The sequence below is a fragment of the Acanthochromis polyacanthus genome, chromosome 2, assembly GCF_021347895.1.
Source record: "Acanthochromis polyacanthus isolate Apoly-LR-REF ecotype Palm Island chromosome 2, KAUST_Apoly_ChrSc, whole genome shotgun sequence".
Taxonomy (NCBI): domain Eukaryota; kingdom Metazoa; phylum Chordata; class Actinopteri; family Pomacentridae; genus Acanthochromis; species Acanthochromis polyacanthus.
This window is the reverse complement of record NC_067114.1, coordinates 4,028,697-4,047,961: the sequence shown is the minus strand read 5'-3', so window position 1 is coordinate 4,047,961 and position 19,265 is coordinate 4,028,697. Positions and strand designations below refer to the sequence as shown.

Sequence of the window (19,265 nt, the reverse complement as noted above, 5' to 3'; positions counted from 1 at the left end):
TGATTTGGGTTTCCGAGGTGACAACACCCGCACAATTAGCAAGCCTCCAAGCCCTGACAGTGAGCATGCAAGTTAGTAGGTCTACTGTGTGTGCCAACTCTCTTAAACTCTTGCTTTTGGCTCCAGCAGAATCAGTCCAGCTAGAGAGGAGAAAGGAGTGAGAAACACGGGGAGACGTGTTACTGATAAGGGATCGGATGTGAGGTTATGTGAGTGGATGTCAAAAGTGTTCCGGTGAGTGGAAAAGATCAGACGGCAGATCTAAGCCTTGGAGCTTTAAGTAGATTTTATGCCAGAAAAATTGCCAGAGCAGTCGCTATGAGGCCAAGCTGGAGAGGAAACGTCCAGCGCTACACCCAGTTTGGTGCTCCCTCTAATATGCAAACCAAAACCATGTGCAAGTGCCACACTTTTATTTTTTTTAATGTTTAATGCACTTGCTCCTTCCAGCTTGACTTTACAGCGACTCTCCCAGACAGACAGAAGAACAGACAGAGCCAGGGCCTGGGCTGGTACAGTAAATGATACTACCTTATAGGGACTGCTAGCTCCTGCTATGCAGTGTGGGCTTATACGGTCCATATGGTTCTCTACAGACTACACAACACACACAGAGGCAATATAGACACAGAACACACCAACACGGCACGACACAAAACACATGCACAAACACAGAAAAATAAAACATGGGATGAAAAGAAATGAGGAAGGCTGACAGGATCTTGATGCATACTTGGTGACAAAATGTAAATAACTGCAAACTCAAACCACCTCTTCAGCATGGAGCAGGATGAATGGAGATATGAACAGTGGATCTGACTGTCACAGCTGGTTTTTAAGTAATCTGATTACTCCCGATAGCAAAGACTGCTGCAACAATTAGAAACTATGCACATTGGGACAATAATCTCTGGATGTTTTTCGAATTTTGGACTGGCATAAAAACGACAATAACGAGTAGTTCCAGACATCACAGAAGGCAGTGAACTGGTCTGTACTTGATTACAGAAGTCCAGGGAGTCAAAGCAAAGATAATGAAAAAACATCATCAAAAGATAAATGCTCACTGACCACTTCTCTGTCTGTTAGTATGAACTAATAGAGTCAGAAGATTTGGGTTACACAGCCACTTATTGAGGCAACTTATTAGTTTAATATTTATTACCAATTTATATTTATTCCAAGCACAAGACACTGGAAGTGCAGCAGAGTGCAGATTCTTTTCATTCTTATCGAGAACATGGTACAGACATGTTGTACGCTAAGAACATGAATTAAAATTAAACTTCATACTGAATTAGTTTAAACATATAATGTGTGACTAAAAATAGCTTTGTTCAATAGACAAATGGCATTACATTATTGCTTTTTTATTTGAAAAATAACACTTTCTATCCTCTGAATCTCATAACACACCAGTGGGTGTTAAAGTCATGTTAGTTTTTACAGAAAATTAAAAAAGACACCAATTATAATAGTCAGAAACAATGAAGACAATGCTATTCTAGCCAAATTAGTTTATTCAACCTTATAACAATAATAATAATAATAATATGTTCAATTTATATAGCTACTTTCACAAACCCTGTCAAGTAATTTGGCAAACAATTATTTGCAGTAAGACATTTGTAAAAAAACAAAAAAAAAAAAAAGATTTTTTGGCTGAACTGCAGGCTGTGCTTACTCAGAGCAGATACAAAACATTTATAGAAACATATCAAAAGTCTAAGTAGCAAAATATCTGTAATATGTAGAGCAATCTTTTTTTCCTCATTGTGGCCACTTACAAAAATGTTGCACATGTCGATTCCATTATTTTTTTATTTTTAGAAAATCAATAATGAAAGAAACAACTATTGTTTTTGCTTTTTAATTATTTCTTTCATGATAATTTTGGTATACGGCGTAAAATACATGTTTCATTCCTCTCTCCCTCCAGCCAGCGCTGTGCCGTTTTTATAGAGATGTAGGACTTCATACTACAGTGCAAAATGAACCCACAAACAGGAGCAAAAAAACCCAAAAACTACTGGGGATCAGAGGTTTATAATAATACAGTTAAGTGCATTCTATAAGTCACATCCCTGTATGCTATTCTTCAAGGCTTCTGAAGCCATATTCTAACTCGTCAGGGTTGTTTGAAGGTGACACACGTCATAATTTGTCATGAATATGGCTGTTTTGTGGTTGTGAGTGATTACTTTGGTCTATTTTAAGCTACTTTTTTCCAGTGCAGTCACTACGATAAAAACAGTGAGTTGAAAACTTTGAAAACTTTAATAGGTGAATTTGAGACAGATCCACTTCAAAAATGGAATTTCCAAGACAATACTGTCTTATATAACTAGAACAATTTAGAAAAGGGAAATGAAAAACAAACCAAAAAAACCCAAACACAAACATCTGGCTTAAATATGAACTAGCGGAGCTATTAAATAAAACAATGTCAGGTTTATTAATCATGAAAACTGACTAGGGGAAGAAGTAAGCAACATTTTATTGAAGAATTTTTCCCCACTAACCTCGCTCTGCTTCCTTTTCTTAGTAAAGATGTAGCGGATCAAAGTCTCCTGAAGGATTTCTTGTTTCACCAGGAAATGCCAAAGACGTCGGGCTGGAAAGGACTGGTGGTTCTTTGTCCTAAAGAAAAAACAAACAAAAACAAGTTAGACAAAAGTGAGCAACCCAATTAGATCATTATGAATATTCAATAACATCAATTACAATATGATCCGATCAAGGGCGTCAGTTTGTTTTTAAAAGTGGGGGGATGGAGACCACAGCACTTTGAGAAAATGTCGAAGAACGGCGGCAAAATGCCACAAGCTGGACTCGAACTCACAACCACTGCACCAAAGGCGGAGGCTCAACCTGTTGAGCTATCGGTACATGCGAGTAGACAGGTCTGTGGGCCGCTATAGTACTAATTCTCCCGGGCCGAAATTTTGCCCCTGCACGCCTCTGGTCGGAGCTTCCACTTGGCACGGGCGCAAATTTAGCATCTGCACGTTTTTTTTTTGTTTGTTTTTTTAACCTCACAAAGGTGTGTTGCGTGTCTGTGCAACTCTCTGCCGAGTGCGGATGGTGCGTTCAGGAGCGTCAGAATTTTCTATACTACTGAAAATAACTGGGTTTACAACGGCTTACATGTGAAGAATTTGAATGTGTTGGAGACAAAATGACCCCTGACAAAAAGTGGGGGGGACACGTGCCCACCGTCCCCCCTAAACTGACGCCTATGGATCCGATACTTAATGCATGATTGAAATTTGTATTTGCTACGTGCTGTGCAAAATGGTTAAATCATCTTACTATAGTACTTTCCCTTCCTCTGTATTATCTACTTAAAACATTTTGACCCCTATGTGTGACAAAGGGTATATGAATTCATTGTGTAGCTGAAGTATTTTAGAAAGCTGTGTTTAATTGCAAAAATAAACTTAACTTTAGAGCATTATAGACAATATGTCATTAATTTAGCACTGATATTGTTGTATTTTTTAATTCAAATGTATGATTTCCACAAAGCTCTGACCTGCGGACATACAATCAAAGGTAGCGCTAGCCACAATGCGCTAACACAAAGGATTTTCTTATCGTTGTGGTGACAATGTCTAACCAACAGCAGAGTATTTGATGGGCTTTGCTTGTGGTTGAAACATTTGTGAGTTAGCAGAAGATGCTCTAGAAAGCTGTGGACCTGTGAGGCGACTGCACATTACAAATGGATCACCTGGTAAACACCGAGGGGGCAGGATTACCCAAAGTTTGAGTCTGGTGGAAGTTTACACCTGCGTCAAATTCTTACTCGCTTGTGGAAACTGTGAGTCTATCTAGTTGTGGGAGGACTTGAGGAAAGCAGAAGTAAATGTCTTCATATCCTAACAGCTTTCCATTTACACCTTCAAGTTTGTAACAACACAACAAAACAAAATTATCTTCACCATATGGGACCTCAAAAAGAAAAACAAAACACAGATGTCGCAGCATAAATGCTTTTCTCGCCCAGCCATAACGCGCCAAAGTGTGTCTATATTTTTGTAAGCTGTATATGAGTTATTACTCACTTGAAGGGTGTGTTATCTGGCTCCAGCATGGCCTTGTGTCGCAGTATGGCAGGGCCACCTCCAGCACTGAGGTCAGTAGGGTAAGTGTTGATGTAGTTGGGAGGTGGGCCGTCAAACTTGTTCATTCGCTCCAGCAGAAGCTGTTCCCAATTCTCTAATGTCTTCAGCACAGCGTTGCAAAGAGGGGAAGTGACTGGCAGGTCTGTGACACAAACACATGTACACACAGATGAATGGGATACAGGCAGCAGAAACAGGTTTTACTTACACACGTGGACAAAATTGTTGGTACCCCTCAGTTAAAGAAGGAAAAACCCACAATTCTCACTGAAATCACTTGAAACTCACAAAAGTAACAATAAATAAAAATTTATTGAAAATTAAATAATCAAAAACAGCCATTACTTTTGAATTGTTGATTAACATAATTATTTAAAAAAACAAACTAATGAAACAGGCCTGGACAAAAATGATGGTACCTCTATAAAAGATTGAAAACTATTTGACCAGAGTGACATGATTAACTCAGGTGTGTCATTTAATTGACATCACAGGTGTTTCCAAACTCATAATCAGTCAGTCTGCCTATTTAAAGGGAGACAAGTAGTCACCCTGCTGTTTGGTGAAAAGGTGTGTACCACACTGAACATGGACAACAGAAAGCGAAGGAGAGAATTGTCCCAGGACATCCGAAAAAAAAATTATAGACAAACATCTTAAAGGTAAAGGCTATAAGACCATCTCTAAACAGCTTGAAGTTCCTGTGACAACAGTGGCTCATATTATTCAGAAGTTCAAGACCCACGGGACAGTAGCCAACCTCCCTGGACGTGGCCGCAAGAGGAAAATTGATGACAAATTGAAGAGACGGATCGTTGGAATTGTATCCAAAGAGCCCAGAGCAACCTCCAAAGAAATTAAAGGTGAACTCCAAGGCCAAGGTACATCAGTGTCAGATCGCACCATTCGTCGTTGTTTGAGCCAAAGTGGACTTCATGGGAGACGACCAAGGAGGACACCACTGCTGAAAAAAACTCATAAAAAAGCCAGACTGGAATTTGCAAAAATGCATGTTGACAAGCCACAAAGCTTCTGGGAGAATGTCCTTTGGACAGATGAGACCAAACTGGAGCTTTTTGGTAAGGCACATCAACTCTATGTTCATAGACTCAAAAACCAAGCATACGAAGAAAAGAACACTGTCCCTACGGTGAAACATGGAGGAGGCTCAGTAATGTTTTGGGGCTGCTTTGCTGCATCTGGCACAGGGTGTCTTGAAAGTGTGCAAGGTACGATGAAATCTGAAGACTATCAAGGCATTCTGGAGAGAAATGTGCTGCCTAGTGTCAGAAAGCTTGGTCTCAGTCGCAGGTCATGGGTCTTCCAACAGGACAACGATCCAAAACACACAGCCAAAAACACCCAAGAATGGCTGAGAGAAAAGCGTTGGACTATTCTAAAGTGGCCTTCTATGAGCCCAGATCTGAATCCCATTGAACATATGTGGAAGGAGCTGAAACATGCCATTTGGAGAAGACACCCATCAAACCTGAGACAACTGGAGCTGTTTGCTCATGAGGAGTGGGCCAAAATACCTGTTGACAGCTGCAGAACGCTCATTGACAAATACAGAAATCGTTTAATTGCAGTGATTGCCTCAAAAGGTTGCGCAACAAAATATTAAGTTATGGGTACCATCATTTTTGTCCAGCCCTATTTCATTAGTTTGTTTTTTTAAATAATTATGTTAATCAACAATTCAAAAGTGATGGCTGATTTTGATTATTTAATTTTCAATCAATTTTTATTTATTGTTACTTTTGTGAGTTTCAAGTGATTTCAGTGAGAATTGTGGGTTTTTCCTTCTTTAACTGAGGGGTACCAACAATTTTGTCCACGTGTGTATATCAGTCGATTCCGTAATTCATAGAAATCGTTCTAAAAAAAAATTTGAAATGTAAAGTGTATCCTCATGAAGAATAAATCTTGCTGAAGATTATATTCTGAGTGTGTACCTGTGAAGTCAAGGCCAGTGAGAGGGATGAAGTTCTTGACGTTGTGATGAGCCAGTTTCACCATGACCAGGCGGATCAGAGCCCAGCTACGTACCAGACGGACAGGATTAGAACACAATCTGAAGCACAGGGTCCCAAACTGCATGTCATAAAAGCAGGAGAAGCTGGGCCCTACCTGTAGGAGTTGGGGTCAGAGTGCTCGGTTATCTGAGTGTCAGAAAGGAAGGCGTCATCGTCATCTTCATCATCCTCAGCGCCGCTTTCGTCTGAGTCACACAGAGCATTGCTGTCTGACAGCGGCAGGAAGGGCTGAGAGGGAGGAAATAATGATGGGAGAGAAAGGAAAGCAGATGAAAAAGGGCAGACAGAGGCAGACAGATTGAGGAGCAACTTTTTAATAACCTGAAGACTGTGAATCATAGATTCCATGATTGAATTCATTCAGTGCCTTACTTTAGCCACAAAGTAGTCCCACATGCTCAGCTCTGGGGGGATGAATTTCTCCCTGTAGGCCGGTCTCTCTGTGGGCACGGGAGGCGGGGTGGCCGGCGTCTCCTTCACAGGGCGTCCAGGAACCAACATCCTCATGTTGAATCTGCGTCGGTATCGGTCCACATCCTCTGCTGGCTGCTGAGGAGGAGCCACTACCGGGGAGGAGAGGAACAAAGAGACGGTATCTTTAAAACACAGCGAACCCCGATGGGCTAAATAGCGGGGGACTGCAGTGTGCTGTGGTTTTGTTCAAGCAGTTTTTGACTCATTTAAAATCCAAAAGAAGCACAGAAAATAGATCAGAAGGAAAGAAACTGCATCCACGCCCATTCCGAGCATAAAATACTCCACATCAGAGACAGAGCTCCATTGTAAACTGCTAAAAATGTAGTTTCTGTCTGTGTATAAAACAGCTCTACGGCTTTGAGTCATTACACACAAATGAGAATTGACACACTGGGAAAAAGGGAGATACAAACACAAACACTTTAGGATGGAGCCACAGGGCAAGACACACAAGGTTGGGCACAAACCTGCACCATTATCCTGGGTGACAATCTCTGACATTGCACCAGACAAAACAAGACAAGACGCAAACCAGAGTAGACAGTGCAGTTAGACACACAGACACCACACAGTCCGTTACATAACTGAATCTGGAAATGTTTGACGTAGCGCGTGGCAACAAAATACACACAGAAAACACATCAAACAAAAATATGGCAAATTTGTTGAGCAGTCATGTGCTAAGCATGTTCGTGTATCCGCAGCACTTGAGGGAGGAAAGCGTGATGAGATTGGCAGCTGGAACAGGTTGTGGGTGTTAATGAGTGTTAATTAGAACATGAGAGGGAGGCATCCATGTGGAACATTTCTGGATAGCTGTGTGTTTGTGACCATGCAAGTTTGCAGTGGCCCTCTAAAGGGCAGAGTTTTAACAAGTGATTACTATCAACAGGCTGGCATTTAAGATCGCCTCTCTTCTGAAAGAGCTCCTCAAAAGGCTCTTAGCCTCACTGAGAGTTGCCTCAAACTCTACAGAGATATGGAGTCTAAATGCCAGCCACTATCTTCCTCCCTCACAAATAAACTGTGAGCTCAGAATGCTCCGGCCAAATGAATATGGATTAACAGCGTCAGGTTCAGTCAATAGACTGAGACATTGAAGCTACTCAAAACATCGCTTAACTAACCCCAAGCAGTGTCTGAGCATTTTTACTCCTGTCACAGTTTTACTCACTGTGGGCACATTTTTCACCGTCACAGTGAGTCCTGCACCTCTACGGAAACAGCACGACCATGTCTAGCAATAGAGTAGGCTTGGGCGGTATTACGGTAATACCGTATACCACCGGTGTTTAAAAATAGCAGCGGTATCAGTTCCAATACCGTCATGAAAAAAATGCAATGGTCTGTGGCTCCGTTATGAGACAGGGAGAGAGAGCAGCGTGTGTGTGTGTGAGAGAGAGAGAGGGGGAGAGCGAGATGTCCGAGCGACCCTGAATGCAGCGCGAGGCGGAAGACGACAGTCGGTTCGGAGAGGAAGAGAGAAGAGGTGTGTAGCTGCTGGGTTAGAAAACTGTATGGTTCAGCCGCTGTTAATTTACAATAAAGGCTGCAGTATTCTTCAGTAAGGCCGGGCTCCTGTGTCTTTGCCTTCTACGACTGCTGAGGAAGTGAAGGGCGTTAACCCCGAAGTAACAGTAACTTCGGCCCTGGAGAACTGTCCTCCCCTGGGTTTTCTGACCACGGCCAGGAAAGGTTAACATAAGGATTAAATATTAAATAAAAGTCATTTAATGCCTAAAATTGGTTCTATGTCCAGTAGCACTTATGTGTGGTTGAATTTTCAGTTTTACTTAAACAGTTATGTTTTAGCCTACTTTTGGAGACTTTCCATAAAGTTTATGAACGTGGCATCGTCACGTGACAGCGTGGAGGAGAGAGAGAGGGGAAGATGGCAGATCCCGCATGGAGTGACTCGGTGTCAAAAAAGAACACAACTTCTGCAGTTTGGGAGTATTTCGGGTTCCAGGCAAACGAGAAAGGAGAGCCGGTAAATACTGATGAAGCAATTTGTAAATTCTGCAATCAAAAGATGACGGCGAGAGATGGAAACACCTCTAACCTCAGGACGCATCTCCGAATCAACCACCCACTCACTGCTGCCAGTATTCAATTTCCGAACGTGAAAGCACAAGCCAGTAACAGTAATAGTCACGGTAATACGGTATATCCCGGTAAAATGTGAAGGAAGTTTGACGGTATCAAAATTTGGATACCGCCCAAGCCTACAATAGAGACAACTCAACAATGTGTTTTGTGCTGTATGACAAAGTTAGCATGACCACTGCTGTTACCAACACTGAACAATGGTGTCTATACTATAGCTATTGTACTACTACTTTATTACTTGAATTTTATTTTGTCCTCATACTTGTCTCCTTTCTGCTCCATGTAAACATAGTCTGCAGTTGAAGCCAGTGTAGCTGAAAAATCTCTGAATTTTAAGTCAGATTACTGTTGGTCGCATTAAGTCACAAATGGCTTCACATGTTTATTTCTAGATTGTTTTTTACAGAATCTGGTTTTTGTAAATTGCTTATTTTTTGACAAATTCTTAAATGAAACGTAGGATGAAATGCCTTTAAGGAAATATCACAAGTGTAAGATCAGATTTGGTTATTTTTCCCAACACAACTGAAATCACACATGATGAGTTTAAGAATGGTTGGAAAGGTGAAAATCCAGCAACTCTATCCGTTTTTACAGTTCCTGGCAATAATAAATGGTGAAATTTTGATGAGTTTTAAACAGAATACGCTTTTCGAACACACTGGCGGAGTTTTGGGGTCAGAGGGTTAATTTCTACAGATCTAAAAACCATTTGTAGGCAAACAGGAGAATCACGTCACACAGGAGCTAGGATCAGTCTATATGTACTAATGAAATCTACTACAACCTGCTGATATACACTAACAAAAATACAAAGATGGGTGTTTACAGCTCTACAGGAGTATTTCACTGGTCTTAAACCTCTCAAAGTGTACCTGGTTTAGCCTCGGATTCAGATTTAGTCTGAGAGGGCTGCTCAGCCTCGGCCTCTGAAGCCTCCTTGCTAGGCCCAGCTGTTGCTTCGGTGACATAACAAGACGAGCACAGAGGATGTTACAACACGTACATGCAATGCAGTTCAAACACACACACGCTCACACAAACACACACAGCTGACGGCTTATCGTAACACTGAACAGAAAGTATTATGTCTTCATGGCACTAGTGGGCTTTGTTGTTTTGTAATGGGCATTCAGTAGTAGCTGCACGAGAGGGGGGGGGGGTAAGTCAAGCATCTGCATCAATGCAAACCTGTACGATTACCATGCACTGCAATCCTGCAAACCAGCACTGCAATCCACCAGCCCAGTTACTCACAGCTGGCCTTAGTTGCAGGTGCCACAGTGCCCAACCCCTCTCCCCTTGAAACAGGAGGAGGGGGTCGTTTGGGGCGCTGGGGTTCAGTGGGGATGGGAGTGGGGTTTTGGGTGAGGTTGCTCTGCTCAGGTCTTCCTGTCTCTTGAGACTCCTCTGGCCTGGCTGCCTCAAAATCAGCTGGCACTGGGACACAGGGCAGAGGGCACACTCACACAAGACACGACACACCAGCAGCAGCATCTTAGGAGCATCAACAGGACAGGACTAGGTGAACTTATATGTAATTATACAGAGAGACCCAGAGGGAGGGATGCGCTGCCTTAAATGCATTAGATCAGAGACATTTCAGGATGTAAAAAGCCAACAGATGGGGGAGAAAAAGAGGAGTGGCATTAAAGAATAAAAGCCAATATCATAAAGGAGGACCATAAAGAAAAGGCTTAAGACAACATAAACATGATGGAAAAAAAGATATTAGTAATAAACTTCAAAATAATCATTTTACCTGGTGGCGCCTCGGGCCTCTTTGGCTTAATGATGACTTTGGCCCCTCCTCCAAAGACAGCGGCCCACATGCGGTTATTGAGCGGATGTGCTGCCAGGCGGAACAGTTCATTGCTGCTGTGAGTGCCCAGGCCGTGGATGAGCAGCGCAAGATAAACGGCCACAACCGCTTCGCACAGCAGCACGCTGAGCTTCGGCTGGTCCTCCTCCCTCGCAGACGTCAACAGAGAAATCAGGGACGACACACCTGCAGACAGGAGACGCGCATCCACACAGCATGGCATTTATGTGAGACATTAACCTGTAATTTTCAAAAATAACTTCCACAGTCAAACACAAACACCTCAACTGCACAATGAAGAACTCATTTCTGAAACATTTGCATGATGGTGTGATCCGTCTCCGTTTTTCCATTTCCTTCCCACAGGCCATGAAGCTCCTATTATAGAACACCATCTGCCTCTCTGCATAAACACAGCCTGCCTGCTCTGCTCTGCTCTGCTCGTTCTCTCCTGCTATTCATGTTCTCGCTCCATCATGTCTTTGATGCTCACACACATATGCCATGTTCCCGTCTTATGCTTCCTGTGAGGATTCTGGAATGCGATCTAACCTGACTTCAATCTCATTATAACTATGATTGAGAGCACGGCAGCAAAAACGTCAATGAAGAATCAATCCTAGCCACCAAAAAATGTTTAAAAATCTTTATTTTCTCCCTAAGTTTAGAATCTAAGTCAATCAAACCTATAAAATGCCAGTGGTTAGTAAAAGAGGAGACTTTGTTACCTGGCCACTGTGCAGGAGCAGAGTTGGGAGTGATATGTTCTTCGATGCTTTCTGTGCGGAGTCGCTTCCTCTCACTGAGTAACAGGCCCTGGTACACCATCCCTGTAAACTGGTTGGCCTCCGTTTGGCTGCTGCAAAGTCGAAACAAAATACGTGTTCAATCTTTTGCAAAATACTGTACACCCATTGCATTTCTTTCCTAAAGTAAACTTAGGAAGCATTTCATTCTGGATTAAGCTGAAGTCAAGCTAAGCATTAAAAGCAAACTTCCAAAACTGATTTCTGTGGTGTATTTTCAGAACGGCACAGTGAAACCAACACAGAAAAGATCTGGATGTTTAAAGAGATTTTTGCAGGGGCTGTTGCTGCAGAAACCTGTGGCACTGCAGAGAAGGTGAAGTTACCTGTAGCTGTGGCTGTCACACAGTGCTTGATAGACACAGGCAGACAGAGAAGCTGCTAGTGTGTGCAGAGAATTCACCTGAGGGTGAAAGACACATTTAATTATCCAACATCAAAATGAACGACCACATGACTGGGAGAAAGGCTGCAGCTTCTGTACTTAATATGTATTTAATTAGAGTGCTATTTGAGTTCTGACCCGATCCTCCAGGATTTCAGGATGCGGCGGTGCCTCCATGAACGTGATGGTGTGGAGGATGTCGTGAATGTGGTTGCTGAGGTGGAGAACAGGGTTGGCTATGACTGTCTTGGTGGGGGCAATGCAAGCTGAGAGCAGAGGCAGTGTAGTGGGCAGGGGCAGAGGAGATTGCAGCTGCTTCACTGTGGTCTCCTACAGAGTAAAACAGAGGGTGTAATTTTGCTGAAAATTATTCTGCGTTAATACACTTCAAATGCTCCCATTGTATGTGACTGAGTGTGTATGTGTACCTGCTGGCTCTCCTGCAGAAGGAACAGAAGCTCCATGCGAACAGAGGTAACTCCTCCTCCCTTCGCTCCATGAAGACTGCAGTAGGACAGGAACACCCTCAGCAGGGCCTGGTTCTTCCTAAGCCATGCCTTGCGCCTCTCAGAGTGCTGCTGCTTTGCCTGAAGGCGACGGCGCTCCATCTGGTGACGCTCGTAGGCTCCGGCCTCTGTACGCTCCAGTGCTTCATCGGATATGTCCACTGATCCTGTGCGGTCTCCCCAGCGCTCCACTTCTGAATCTTCCTCTTTCCCCTCAACCTTTGTGTTAACAGTAGTTACGGTGAATAAACACGGTGAACCAGGAAGAAAAACACCCTTTTGACGATGCCAAGACTACCAGAATTTTCATGACAGTGTACCTTGTAGTTGCAGATCTTATGCATGGCTGCTATCTCCTTCTCCAGCCAGTTGTAGAGCTGAAAGCGAAGCTTCCCTCCATCCACCTCAAAGCCTGTGGCCAGCGTACGCAGCTCTGTCATTAGGATCTTCAGACAGGCACGGAACTTCAGTTGCTCTGCTATCACATCCACCTCAGACTCACCCTGAAATATAGGAGAGCGAGTTACAGGAAAAAGCCAGCACTCTGCCGGCTCGTTGACCTTACAGAGGTATTACTTTGAAGTCCAGAATATTCGCAGCTGTGGTAATTCAAGTATGCAAATGGTCTTAGGCAAACCTGCTGCAGGATTCCAGATTTCATTTTTGGCTGATGACTTAAACTAAATATATCATATTTGTGTGTAACACAGTGGAGCTTTATTTCATTCAAGAACTTTGTACAAAACAACTCCCAAATACACTAGAGGCTCAAAGCTTCTGCATTAGTACAATTAAGGAATGAGGTCTAACGGTAAGCCAGAGCTCCTCCTGACTGAGTGTCATGCAAATTTTGTCTGATGTGATAAATCAAAACAAGCTTCATGTATGTGTGTAAAATTATGCTTAAGAAACAGAAGTCCCTAGGTAGACAATGATTGATCTTCACATTGCTGTTCAGTGAGGTTCTAGGTATGTTATTGCTACCTGTGAGTCCTCTCTTTGCAGTTTGGGGCCACCGTTCTCTGAAGCTGTGGTCTCAATCTCTGGTTTCTTCATGGTCAGACCATCATCATCCTCCTCATCTTCATCATTGTCCTTGTCATCTCCCCAGTCCAGCTTCAGTTCATCTTCCTCCACTTTGATCACAGGTTGGCTCCAGTCCAACCCACCGCTGGCATCATTTCCTCCCCAGGCAAGAGAAGGTGGTGCTGGGGAGCCCCAGTCCAATCCTCCCTGAGTGCCATTTTCCAAAGGTTGGTTTGCATTTAAGTTGGCCTTGGATGAAGCTTTGCTGAGAGGCGAGGAGCCAGATTTTTTGCTAACTTTGGGAATCTTGGAGAGCACTTCCAGAGCCAAAACTGGGCAACCAACCTACACAGACACATGAAAATGTGTTATACAAGTTTTGCATGTTTGCTTTTACAGTTAACATTTTATTAGACTGTAAAATACAGCATCAGCAAGAAACAGCATCAATGGACAAAAGGTTCCAACAGTATCAGAGTGAGTACTACTAATGGTCCCACCTTGAAGTGTGCGTTGGCAGTAGTGAAGAACAGTTTGCGCTCTATAAGGTTGATCTCATCTGCGCTGCTCTTCTCAGCGGTGAGGCCCACAGTAGTCGCCGTGCCCTCTGGATTTGCAAAGTGGCGACGAATGATCAAGGGGTGTGTCCTTAAGTAGTTATAGAAACTAAAAACAACTGGGTTGCAAGATTTCACCATCACATCTGCCACACAAGAAGGATGAAGATAGAAGAGAGAGAGAAAAAAATCATGCCTTTAGGTGTAGCACACAATGCAAATAACAGGCCGGTTATACTGGGTTTTGTTATGCAATACTGACTAAAATGTCTGCAACTAACCCGGGTTCTCATCATCGTCTTTGGGGATTCGCTCCAGTAGTGTGTCCAGAGCTCGTGTGTAGTCCTTCATGATCCAGTAGGCTATGCTGCGTAGGAAAGGGTCAGGGTGCAGTCTGGAACAGTGGTAACCACTCCCGTCTCTGTTACAGCCCAGCACCTTCTCATGCAGGAGGCCTTGGCAGGTGGATGAATTCTCAAAGTCAGCCTCATACAGCCTTGCTACTATCATGGCTAACTGGAGATCCTCCATCTTCTCCATCAACACCTATGCATAATGAAATATTAAGATTTATTAACAATGCAGGCTAAGTCAGAAAATGCAGAAATTGAACGAATTTTTAATGCAGTCATTTTCTCTGTTACTGACACAAGCCACTGAAACGTTCAAAGCTTACACTTCCTTTTCCGTTTTTCTGCTATCTGTGTATTTTGACTGTGTGGTGTAGAAAACCCTGGCCAAGGAAAACTATGCATGATTGCCGTGCATCTTATCAGTGTAATTTAGGCTTCTCTCTAATGATTTAAAGGCTGCAGAATAACTCGCTCTCTCAGCAACAGATATCTGCACTGTTGGTGATGCAGTGGTTTAATTCTCAGACCGACACTTTCACATTAGTATTGCCACTGTAAGGAAAAGGAAAATGGAGCGTCGAAGTAGAGTCTACTGTAATAAGCACTTCTGTCTATCTTTTGTAGGGATAAAAGAGTGTGTGTGTGCGTGTGTGTGTGTGCGCGTGTGTGTTTTTGTGAGTTCAAACCTCTATGGCGTCTTTGAGGGAACCAGCTAACAGGAAGAAGGCAGCGGACTGTTCAAAGCGCTGCTTTCCCAGCAGGGAGAAAGCATTTTTCAGTGCTGCCTTCCGCCAGCGGTCTTCACTGAAGTTGTTCTTGAAGAATGTAGTCATCTTCTCATCATGCTGAGACCTGAGAGGAGAAAAATCACAGAGCTTGGCATAACATTGTGGCTTGGCAAGAAACTTCCCTGAAATTATTCTGCAATGCACGTCAAAATAACTACATGCTCACAAATTATATCCTACCTGAAGAGTCCCCACAGGACAGCTTTCTTCTTCATGGCCAAGTAGAACAGAGCAGCATCTAAAGGGTCACTGTGCCTCTGGAAAGCAGCTTTACCTAACTGGTTACACAGAAACAGTGGGTTTTCATATATCATCTGTAATGACAGAAGGGTACGATCAAACTGCTCTAACTGCAAATCATTGCATATTCCAGCACAAATAGCTCCCTAATGCAGCTACTACTACAGCTCTGTGTACATAAACAAGTTGCTTTGGTTAACACGGTTTTCTGCAATAATATTAGCTGCATAACAATCTGTATAAATGGGATTTTTTTTATGGGAAATTAATTATTGCACAGAAATGAATGTATAGTAGTGTGAAGAACACAAAGTCTAGAGAAAAAGCTTCAAAAACGGCCACAGTGATAACTGCTCATTTGTACAGGACATTGCTAGGGATTTTGTCATCCTCTGGAAAAATACGGCTTGCACAGAAATATTATTGCCTGTGGGTGTGTTATTAAATTATTACCTTATGCTGACCTTTAAAGTGTAAAAAAATCTCTTTCGCTATAAGTAAGATGTTAATATAATGACTGGGAGCATTATTACTAATGTGCAGATTCTATTTGTCTAGATCAGGGGTCGGCAACCCGCGGCTCCAGAGCCGCATGCGGCTCTTTCAGCCCTCTGTTGTGGCTCCCTGTAACTTTGGAAAATAAATTGTTCTGCCTTTCAGGCGCGTTTCAATGCACTTTAATGTAGTTTTATTGTGAAATTACCGCTCTTATTTTGCCGTGTCACTCCACCGGATGTGTTGCTGGGGTTTTCCCCTGTGACATGAGAGCGCAAATTGATGCAGAGAAACAACACGGAGCTTCAGATTCCCAGACGTTTCATGCCTTTTTTTTTTTTTTTTTTTACTCCTGGAGAAGCAACACCTGTAGTTTCACATCGTTTTGTACTCAAGAATGGCAAGCCTGTATATTAAAGCTCCACTCCAAGAAAGACACGTCTTTGAGTCAAAAGTACTCATGATAGGGTAATACACGTTACTCGCAAGAACACGGCAGCAGGTCAGAGAGTCAGAGTGTCGTCTTGGAAAATAGGGCAGCGACTTACCGGAGAAAAGTTATTAGCTTAGGATAAATAGATTTTACAAGTTAAATAGACATTCACAAAATACTGATTTCCAGCTAACATTACGTAACATATGAGGTCCAGGAACAAAAATGGGATTAACCAAGTAAGATAAATATTAGTGGAAGGACACAATTAAAAAAAGGAATCTATCTAATTAGAGGCTTTGTAATTAATTAATCACGACTGATTAACAAAGGTATAGAGGTAAAAAGCCATATATGCAGTGTTGTCTTCATTTTAAATGCCAAAAGGATTTGCGGCTCCCGGTGTTTTCTTTTCTGTGGGAAACGGGTCGAAATGGCTCTTTGAGTGTTAAAGGTTGCCGACCCCTGGTCTAGATGAAGACATTTCTTTCCAGCACCTAGAATTCACCTCATTGATGTGAATTTTTTTTGTATTTTTTGTCTGCAGTCATCAGCTAACCTGTTCAGTTTCTTTTTTATTCAAAAGCCAATGTCTACATGACTCTCTTAACACTAGAAACTGTCAACCAATTATCAAAATACAAGAACTGAAAACATGCTGTAGCTACATCGTCAGGCGATTGAGTTTTAAATTAGATCTGAATTAAGCCTGTAGTACAGATTAATCTAAATTTGTCATGGTACCTTCTCCACCATTTTCCGCAGAGTGTTGATGTTGCGTATCCACCAACCCACTCCTACGGCCCTCAGCTCAGACCACTGCGGGTCGCCTCTCTGCATTGCTGGGATCATGTTCAGCAGCTCCTCTTCCGCCTCTGAGTGGAAGGCCCATGCGAAGTGGCACGTGGAAAGGCCTACCATGGGCACAGACAGAGGGAAAGGGAGTAGGAGAGAGCGAGAGAGCAAGAGGCCCCCCCTCAAAGTCAATCCCAAAATTAAATGAACTGGAAATAATGTCATACAGAACAGTTTTGGTTTTTTTTACAAATGTATCAAGTGGAGTGTTTTACCCTGGTGGAGCAGCTGCATGCGGTACAGTGGTGGCAGAGAGGTGAGCAGGCAGGTATGAAGACGCATGGCGAGTAGATACCTCAGTCCACATTCATCGAGAGCCTCTCCACCTACACGAACAGCAGAAAATTGTCAGCTTTGTCACCGCTTTTCCATACACGACTCTATTAAAATGGCTACCAGAATGCAAAACCCATTTAAACTGAAGCATTACTTCAGTTTATGTAATGCTGTCAGACAATATGTCTGTTATCCTTGAACCTTCTTACCCTCCCCGTGCTTACTTAGCCCAGGAACAACCTGCTAATGTCGTCCCTTCAAAAGACTAAATAAAAAGGATGGAAAATTGGAGAAAAAAGACAAAGATAGTGGGGGAAAAAAAGTGCAAAGACGCAGTATATCCACTGTTGTTTATGTTAATAAAGATTTGATGCGTGCAGATTAACTTTAACCAGGAACACATAATCAAGAAAAATTGTGCTTAGCTTATATGTTCATAACCTTTACTCAACTTTAATGCAACATTATCTCTCACCAAGGGTAACAGTTAATGGACTGGAAGGCACTGAGCCAAGCCAGCACACTAAATAACAACAAAGCCATTTTTTTGCAGGTATGTGTGCATCTTGTATCTTTTATACAAACTGCTAAATAAAGAATACTTTAGTTATCTACAAAGGGAAAAATTCTCTTGACTCTCATCTGAAGAAAAATGAACCTGGAGCTAGTCAGTGTCTTGTTCAAAGAGAGGGGAGTGGGAGGATTTAAGCAGAAGAACGGACTTGAATCAATCAAGGTAACAACTACAAACACAAGAGCTTAGTTTGACTCTCAGTGGTTGTAAAAACACTCAAAAAAAGGTAAAAATTCAAATGTTTAAAAATGCTAAAAGAGGGAGATGGTCTGAATTAAAGACTGTCAGACAGAACCATTTCACTACTTGAAAACATGTGAAATACAGAATGAAACAACGGTACAATATAAAGAAGAATGTGTTTATGACTCCTGTTTAAGCAACACAGAACAGTCTGTAACCTCTGTAAATATTGGTGCAACATTTACAGGGTTACATAAATTATTTATTACAGAATGTACTGTTCCCACCAAAATATGATTGCAATACAATGAATACACGCACACATATGCACTGACCTGTGTACTGTTGATCAGTGGAGCTTGTGACCTCAGCACTGGTGGTTGCAACAGTATCAGCCAAGGCCACCAAGAACATCTGCTCCAGCCTTGTCAGTCCTGGGAGGCTGGAGTGCATGAGGTGACTGGACAAAACCTGAACGCACAAGATCCAACTGAGCAAAGCAGAACACGAGGGGACCCAGAGAACTGATTCTACGGGGATATAACGGAATTATAATGCAGCTTAAAATGATTATTTACAATGCTTTATCCTTACCATTACTGCCCTCACGGAAATTAAATCACAAGGTTATCGTGGTAGTGTTATTACTGTTGGTATTAACAAACCACTACCACTTCAACCACTTAATTATACCACTGTGTATTTAGGGATTTTATAGAAATGGCCTACATTAACACAGCAAATTTCTGGTTTTTACCGCCCGGCAAACATCGTTTTCCGGAAGGTATTGTTTTGAGCTGCATGGTCTTGGTTGGTTGGTTGGTTGGTTGCTTGTTTGTCTGTAACAATTTGGTTTCCGGGCGATAACTCGATAAAATATTGATGTAGCCTCACCATATTTGGTACACAGGTGTACCATAATAAGACACAGGTCAAGTTCGCATTTGGTGACCGTGACCTCATTTTCAAGGTCACAGGAGTCATCTTTGTCGCCGGGCGGTCCAAGTTTGGTAAAACTTCTTGTTTTTTTTGGTTTTTTTGTTTTAGAAAAAATTGGTTCCTTTCAAAAATGCATACGATACCTGAGCATGCTCTGGTCCAAAATAGGTGGGTCCATATTGAGAGAGGTTGATAACTCGAGACTTCTTTTCTGGTTTGTCAGTGGCAAAGTTCACAAAGTCATCCGTGGTAACTGTTGGTACCTGTTAACGCAGGCA

At 42.5% G+C, this 19,265-nt stretch overlaps 1 protein-coding gene across 1 annotated transcript in view; it reads right to left on the bottom strand.

The window, feature by feature from the left end:
* The window catches only part of dmxl2 (Dmx-like 2), a 48,214-nt gene that overhangs the window by 7,022 nt on the left and 21,927 nt on the right, over positions 1-19,265 (bottom strand). Inside the window, 21 exon segments of the mRNA XM_051938415.1 lie at positions 532-597; positions 2,523-2,640; positions 4,068-4,269; positions 6,083-6,168; positions 6,258-6,391; positions 6,536-6,726; positions 10,512-10,757; positions 11,300-11,430; positions 11,704-11,780; positions 11,901-12,092; positions 12,191-12,487; positions 12,589-12,771; positions 13,253-13,639; positions 13,795-13,997; positions 14,133-14,397; positions 14,891-15,056; positions 15,173-15,270; positions 16,905-17,074; positions 17,231-17,341; positions 18,384-18,519; positions 19,131-19,250. Of these exon segments, the coding sequence (XP_051794375.1) occupies positions 532-597; positions 2,523-2,640; positions 4,068-4,269; positions 6,083-6,168; positions 6,258-6,391; positions 6,536-6,726; positions 10,512-10,757; positions 11,300-11,430; positions 11,704-11,780; positions 11,901-12,092; positions 12,191-12,487; positions 12,589-12,771; positions 13,253-13,639; positions 13,795-13,997; positions 14,133-14,397; positions 14,891-15,056; positions 15,173-15,270; positions 16,905-17,074; positions 17,231-17,341; positions 18,384-18,519; positions 19,131-19,250 (3,579 nt within the window).